At 61.0% G+C, this 7,461-nt stretch overlaps 1 protein-coding gene across 6 annotated transcripts in view; it reads left to right on the forward strand.

Annotated features, from left to right (window-relative positions):
* The first annotated feature begins 547 nt into the window (after positions 1-547).
* GFRA2 (GDNF family receptor alpha 2) overlaps positions 548-7,461 on the forward strand; it is a 94,676-nt gene continuing 87,762 nt past the window's right edge. For 2 of the 6 annotated variants that reach the window (XM_037742430.1, XM_017539708.2), the window contains exons 1-2: positions 553-628; positions 1,599-1,672. In XM_037742430.1, coding sequence (XP_037598358.1) covers positions 1,633-1,672 — 40 coding nt within the window. In that variant the 5' untranslated portion in view covers positions 553-628; positions 1,599-1,632. Of the gene's footprint in view, positions 629-928; positions 1,163-1,598; positions 1,673-6,872; positions 7,188-7,461 lie in introns of those variants that run through there. The other 4 variants (XM_037742428.1, XM_037742427.1, XM_037742429.1 and 1 more) reach the window with 4 other exon arrangements.

The raw sequence follows: 7,461 nt of genomic DNA on the forward strand, positions 1-7,461 counted from the left end.
CGTCCGAGGAGGTGGTCGGGGCGCCCTGGCGCAGCAAGATTCTCCCCGAGCCGAGCCGGGGGAGGGAAGACCGACTGGGGAAGGGGCGTCTCGGAGGGCTGGAGGCCAGGGCGGGCTGGAGGCAAGCGCACCTTGGGCGTGAGGGCAAAGTTCCCCAGGTCCGCGCAGAGAGCACACGTGCCTGTGCGCGCAGGGTTAGGCCCCGGCAGGCAGGCTGCGCGGGGATCCGGGCGCGCGGGGCCGGCGCCGGAGGGGATCCTTCCTTTCCCTGGTACCAGCGGGGAGACGGTCGGCTCCCGGGCTCCGGGACGCCTCAGCCGACGGAGGGTGGAGCCCCCCTCAGACCCGAGCCTCCAGGCTGGGGTTTGTTTAGCGCCATGCACACCCCTTGCACCCTCGGATGGCTCCGGCGCTCCGGACTCCGCGCCCTCCAGCCTCGGCTCAATCCTGGCTTCCCAGACCTGGCGGCGCAGGGGGCGGGGGCCAGGGCAGTGGGGGCAGGAGGGCGCAGCCCGTCCCCGGGGTGGGGAGGGCTGCGGGGGGAGGAGGAGGAGGGTGCCGACCACTGGGTGGGTTCGAGCCCTAGCCGTAGCCGGGGGAGCCAGTCAGTTTCCGGCCAAGACAGCAGGTCAGTCCCGGGAAGGGCGGGCGGCGGTTGAGCCGAGGGAGCCGGCGGCTGGGCTCTCCTCTCGGCCCGCGATCCCCGGCGCCACCGCCACCGCCGTGTCTCCGCTGCCGCCGCCGCTGCAGAGCCTCGCTGCTCCGCCGCGCTTCCGCGCCCCGCGCCACCAGCCGCCTGGGAGCCCGAGCGCGGAGCCCCGGGCGGAGGAGAGGGGCGCGGGCCCGAGAGCCACGGCAGCGAGGGAGCCGCGAAGGGGGAAGGGGGCGGGCGGAGGGAGGATCAGGGAGAGGGGGAGAAGGGGGAGGGAGAGAGGAGAGCTGGGGAGAGCGAGAGCAAAGAGTGAGAGCAAGGGAGAGGAGGGAGAAAGACACACGCACGCAGAGACACACGGTCACTGGAATTCCATTAGAAAAAAGTGAGCCGAGCAAGGGTTAGCGGAAGAAGATTTTTTAGAATCTTGTCTTCGTCTTGCTGAGAAAGAAGCGACTCCGGTCTCTGGTCCTTGAAGCTCCGACTGGATTGTTCCTGGGCGCTGACACCGTTGGTGGATTTCTTTCCTATTTGCATTTTATTCCGACCCCCTCCCTCGCTGCTTCCTTCCAGCCCTTCACTCGCAAATCGCCTCTCTCTCCACCTCCCCAGGCCCCTCCTGGGAAGCGCAGGGGAATTGGACCCTCGGGGACTCGCACCTTCTCCGATGATTGGAGGGGAGGGCTGACCCCAGGACTGGGCTGTTGGCTTAGAAAGCCGATACACAGATACGCATATATTTGATTGTAGCGGGCAAGGGGGGCGTCAAGAGGCAGCCCACCGCCCTCCTCTCACCCCACCCCCTCCAGCCAGAGGCGAGAATCGCAGGACTCGGGATCTTCGTCGGGTGGACTAGCTGGGATCTCCGCATTGGATTTGGGGCTGATTACCACTGCTTGGCTATTATTGTTGTTGTTGTTACTATTACTATTTTTTTTTACCCAAGGGAGAAAGACAAAAAACGGTGGGATTTGTTTAACATGATCTTGGCAAACGCCTTCTGCCTCTTCTTCTTTCTAGGTGAGTACCTGCGGGCTGCGAGAAGCCGGGGGGAGGGGGGGCGGGGAAGGTGGGGGCGGGAGGGGGTGGGCGAGCGGTGGAGCGCCGGCAAGGGGCTAGCCGGAGGCCTGCGGGAAGAGCGCGCCGCGGAGTGAGCCGGGCCGGCACTGGCGAACCAAGCGGGGCCAGGCGGCGGGACACAGGCGAGGGATCCGAGCCGCGGCTGGCTGGCGACGCGGGGTGGTCGGGAGGGAGACTCAACATCCGACCGGCCCCGCACACATGCACGCACACACACACACACACACACACGCACGCTCGCTCACACGCCAATATAGCGCTCATCTCCTCCGGAATAATGGGTTCGAATTGCGGCAACTTAAGGAAAATAATTGTCTAACTCTTGATCTGCAAGAGGGGAGGTAGGGAGAGGTTCCCAGGCGCGGAAAGAATAGTGCTGCCGGGTCGCCTTTCCTGGTCTGCCCCAGAGTCGGTCGTAGTGGTGGAGGGTGCGGGTTTCTCCGGCGACTCCGGCTTGGACATCGAGGGGGAGCGCTGGCAGTCACTTCCAACCTGGCAGCCGCGCCTGGCGAATGCATTGCTCGTCTTCACACCCCCAGCCCCTTCCCTGCGTCTCCACTCCCCGGAACACTTTTCAAGTTTTTCCCCACCCAGACCCCAGCCAGATGGGTAGGCGGGAGCGGAGGGTTGTGAGCAGCCGTTCCCGGCCTTCCCTCCTCCACCTCTGGGGGTTGCGGACCCCGGTAGGTGTGGGAAGGGCGGGAGAGAGGCCAAAGTTTGCTTCCTCCGTTGAAGAGGGTGGGAGGCAGAGAGGAAAAACGAACCTGAACAAAGACCAGTGCTACTTCCGTAAGCCCCCTCCTTCCAGGACGGGAAGGAGGGGCTGCCTGGCGCCCCTGAGCCCCACGCAGTTTCTTTTTCACGCAGAATTCCCAACCCCTTGTTCCCTTTTAAGTTAGGTGAAATCTCAGCTCTCAGCTGCTTGGGAAGCGGGTCTAGAGAAGGCCATCTCCTGAGGGAGGTGAGGAAAGGCGAGCGCTTGCAAGGCTGTACACCATCCGGAGTCCCAGGCAGGGCTGCTGCCTGGAAGTAGATGCTCCCATAGAGGGAGCCGGGTAACTACTGTGCGTGTGCGTGTGTGTGTGTGTGTGTGTGTGTGTAAGGGGCACACGTCTGCTTCAGTGAGGGTGCTGTTCTACCAGCTTGGCTTGCTGTGTAGCCAGTGTTTAGCGGGGCTGCCCAGTGGGGTCGTGATTGCACCCTCTCCCTCCTGCAGCAGCAGGGGATCCGGGAAGGCCCCAACTGGGGAGGTAGGAGCTGGTTACAGAAGGATATGTGCGGTCTAAGAAGTGCCCACCAGACTGGGATAGGGCACCAGCATCATTGGGTGTCCACGAAGGCCCTGGACCCTTTGCCTGTCCCCTCCACTTCCCCGCAGTCGGGAGTCCCCAAGAGGACAAGGCCCTGCCCTGGGTGTGGCCTTAGAGGTCCTGCCTCCCTCAGCCAGAGGCAGCTGCTCTCTGGGATGGGAGGGGCTCAGCCAGGAAGCTGGAAGGTGCTCTGGGCCCACTGTGATTCTGAAGCCCTTCCTGGCAACCCTGGCAAGTGGACTCTCGTTCTGAAGGGCTACTATAAAATCTAACCTTTTCTCTCACCGCTGGCTTGAAAACTCAGCTTTCTGGGTCGAAGCATGATCAGGGTCAAGGAAAAATAAATTGTATTTCAGGCAAAGCAGCCAGATTGCCTGCTGGTCAGCTGCATACCCCAGGATGGGCAGGGCTCCCAGGTGTGGGCACTGTCTGGGCTGGGGGATGGAGAAGAGCATTGTGGGCTCCTAGACATTGCAGGCAAGCTTTCCTCAGCCGGGCAGGCCGAGGAGTCCACCTTTCTCCTTCTCAGAAATGGCACTGGGGTTCCTGCTCATGGTAGGTGTGTATGTGTATGCATGGGGGATGGTCAGAGTGGCCAAACCCAATATCTGCAACTCTGGAGGCTGAGTGCTGAGAGGTGGGGGTGACAGCAGAAAAGCAGCAGACTCTTCAGTTTCCTTCCCTTGAGAAGTCCCCTTCCAAAGGTGGGCTGAGTAGAGCGACCACAGATATTGAAAGGCTCTGGGTTAGGCCAGTGGAAAGGAAGGGATGGGTTGGTGTTTAGGAAACTTCAGCCCTGGGCCCCTTTTTCTGGCAGGGAGCTGGGTGGAAATCCCACTGGGTGGGTGAGCGGAGGGTGGGGGGAGGTTTTTCTGGGACTTGAGACTTGGTGGGCAATTTCAGCTGGGGGCAAGGGCCTTTGGTGTGCCCCTACGGAGATTCTGAGTGAGGTCTGGGTTGGATAATCTGTGCTGGAGAGAGAGACCTTTCTCGCCCAGTATCTTGACTTCCAGTGCTGACCCAGGGAGAGAGGGAGATGGGGAAAGTGACTCGGGCGGGGGCATTGGGCTGGCCAGGGGGCCTCTTCCGACTAGCTTTCTAGCACACATTCTAGCTCTGGTGGGCTGCTGGATGCAGGAGGGCAATTGTAGCTCTGTGTCGCTTCTCCACCCCCCTCCACCCCCATGTCTCTCGCAGCTACTCCCCGTCTTGCTGGATTGAAGTTTTCTCCTAATTTAGGACTTGGAAATATCGCCAGGACACCCCCTACCCTTCACTCTTAATATTCTTGGCTAAAGGCTGCAGGCTGCAGGGATTCTTTTCTCTGGATGGACTTGATTGTTTCTGGGGGTCATGGAATGGACTAGAAGAGTCAAGGATGGTTTGGTGAATGGATGCCTTGGCCCTTTGCAGAGTGTGTCCCTCGCCTGGTCACACATGCCAGGTGGCAGGATGGGGAAAGCCCTCGCTTTTGGCATGGGAGCCTCCCTAAGATTGTGTAAGCATCATCCTGTGGGGTTCTAGGCCCCACCTGTAGGACAAGCAAAGTAAGTGTCCTCATGGCCTGAATCCCCTAAGCTAATCTGAACTTTAGGCATGCGGTGAATTCTGTGCCTACAGAAGGCGAAGGAAGCTGGGAAGTTCCATTCCCAGGCCCCCCAGGACAGTGCAGCCTCGGGTTCAATCGAGGAGGGAGGGCATTAGCCTGGGGATTGGGTGGGGTGAAGTCAGTGGAGGACACAGGGCTGTCCTCTTCCAGAGGAAGGATTCTTGGCTGAGGGCTGCAGGTGCAGGCGGGCCCGGGGCTGTATCAACTCAGCTGCTCTTGGGGAGCCCAGATGTACCCGGATCCTGCTCAGGGAGGTAGGAATCTGCTGAAGCAGAGAGAGAAAGATGCTGCCTCAGCTTGTGTCGAGGACACCTCTCCAGCCGGTGCAAGCCTCACACTCCGAGTGGATTTCTCGTTTGGTCTAGTCTCAGCCTGGCTGCCTCCATTAGCCTTCCTGTTCTGGGGCAGAGGTCTGGTCAGTGAGAGAAGGGCCCATCTTTGGCTCTGGGCCTGGAAGAAGCCTTCTGTACCCCAGGCCTACCACTGCTGCTCTTCCCTGTTGTCTCCTGTGGGTGGGTCTCCTGTCTGCTCTCGTCTGGAGTGGACTCTTCTTCCCTGGGGGCCTTGGGGAGCGAAGGCCCGCTGTGCAGCGCCCTGCCTCTAGGTGTCGCTGTCCCCCTGCAGTAGCGCCCCCCTGAGCCGGGCCTCCCCCCGGAAGGCCTGAGAGTGGCAGTTCTGGATAGGGATGGGGGGATTCTGCGGTATTTTGAGGAGGGGACTTTTGGCCTAGGATTTTATTATGTTCTGGGGCGACATGGAGTCGAGGAAGCCTCCCACATTACTCTCTGGGTCCAGGAAAGGGCAGTCATGGCTCTGGGCCATGGTGAGGGCTTTTCCTGGGGGCAAGATCTGGAGTTGGGGGCTTAGCAGAGGTCAGAGAGGCTGGGAGTCTGTGTCTGCAGGAGACCATTTTAGGAGCTTGGCTTTGAAAGGATCAGGCGAGCCTGTCCCTGCCGTTCACCTCTCTTCCTCCCTGTCCCCTCCCTCCTGAGGCACAGTAGGTGTGGCCATGGGGGCCACCGAGGGGAAGGTGGGCCGCTGGGGGATTGCACGTTGCTGGAGGAGCAAGGCTCCATTTGCAAGGCTGGGGTCCGAGGAGGGGAGCTTTTCTCTTTTGCAATTATTTGTCTTTTGGGAGGAAAAACAAAATGAGAGGTAGAGGGGAAGGGTTTTCAGAGGAGGGGGGAGAGAAAGGTAAAAAGAGAGAGAGGAGCCGAGAGAGAAAAAACAAGGCCATTCAAAGAGAAGAGGTAAAAGGTGACAGAAGCGGACTTCTTGGGAGGCTGTCGGTAAGAGAAGCGTGAGATACAGCCAGGCATTAGCAGACCTAGGATGGGGCGGAGAGAGCAGGGGACCCTCTGGGGGGGACGGGGACATGGATGCCCCGCAGGGTTGCCAAAAGCATTTTCTGTTGGAGGGGTTGGGGCGGAACTTGTCTTGTGGAAGGCGAGGGTTTAGGTCTCCGTCTGGTGTGAAGCTGGGCTGGAAGGTGTGGAGGGTGAGGTGGGGTGGGGTAGCTCCTGGGCTCGCCTGGACGGTGGCGTTAGGCTCATCTCTCCTTGTCTTGTTTTAAAGTCAGAGTGAGACTCAGAGTGAGCGCACTGGGAATTGGAGGGGGCGCTTCCACCTCTGTGTGTGACCTTGAGCTGTCATCATCCTTCTTTGGGCCTCAGTTTCCCTAGGGTAAGAGGTGGGGAGAGACTCTATGTCATGGCATCTGTGAGGTCCTGACGGGCCATGCCCAGTGAATGACTTTGCAGTGCTTTCAAGTCTTCGTGCAGCGCTGTGGATGGGCCTCTGGCTGGAGTTGGGGCTTACAGGAGGCCTGGGTGGTGTGAAAGTGAGCTCCTCCCTGCGCCCTGCAAGCGGGGGCCCCCAGCTCTCTGCTGAGGCTGGGACATTCTCCTCTGGGCTTCTGACGTCTTGGACTGTGGTCTTGAGCGAGGACCTTCCTGGCTTTATTGGGCTGTGCTCCTAGGCCCAGGCCGCTGCTGAGGAGGAATGGAGTGGAAGCGGAGAAAGCTTGCTCCCAGAGCAGGGGAGGATGGTGCCTGAGTTTTCCCGTGGGTGTGAGGAGGGCTGGCCCACAGAGTCGCCTCGCTGCGCCTTGGTGTGAAGTGGGTGTGACATTCCCAGCAGGGCCCAAGCCCCCAGGCCTGCATCTTGGGTGGGAGATCGTGGCGCCCGCCATTCATGCTTGTCTTCCCTCCCCACCACCCAGACGAGACCCTCCGCTCTTTGGCCAGCCCTTCCTCCCTGCAGGGCCCCGAGCTCCACGGCTGGCGCCCCCCAGTGGACTGTGTCCGGGCCAATGAGCTGTGTGCCGCCGAATCCAACTGCAGCTCCCGCTACCGCACGCTGCGGCAGTGCCTGGCCGGCCGCGACCGCAACACCATGCTGGCCAACAAGGAGTGCCAGGCGGCTCTGGAGGTCTTGCAGGAGAGCCCGCTCTACGACTGCCGCTGCAAGCGGGGCATGAAGAAGGAGCTGCAGTGCCTGCAGATCTACTGGAGCATCCACCTGGGGCTGACCGAGGGTAAGCCTGGGCGGGGCTGGCCCGGGAGAGGGGGCGTGGCGCAGGCGGAGAGGACGCCTGGTGGGCCAGAGGTTCAGTAGGGAGTCTTGGTGATGGGGCAAACCGGCCTTCTGTGTCCACCTGCCAGGGGAACCTAGAACCCAGAAGAAGTCTCTGCGCCACCTAGGAGGGTGGCATTGTTGGAGAAGGCCAGGAGGGACAAAGAGGAGGCAGAAGCAACAGCTGGAGGAAGAGAGAGGGAGGTGGTGGAGAGAACACAGGGTGGAGAAAGTGG

Source organism: Cebus imitator, unplaced genomic scaffold, assembly GCF_001604975.1.
Source record: "Cebus imitator isolate Cc_AM_T3 unplaced genomic scaffold, Cebus_imitator-1.0 Scaffold120, whole genome shotgun sequence".
In the NCBI taxonomy this organism is placed as follows: Eukaryota; Metazoa; Chordata; class Mammalia; order Primates; family Cebidae; genus Cebus; species Cebus imitator.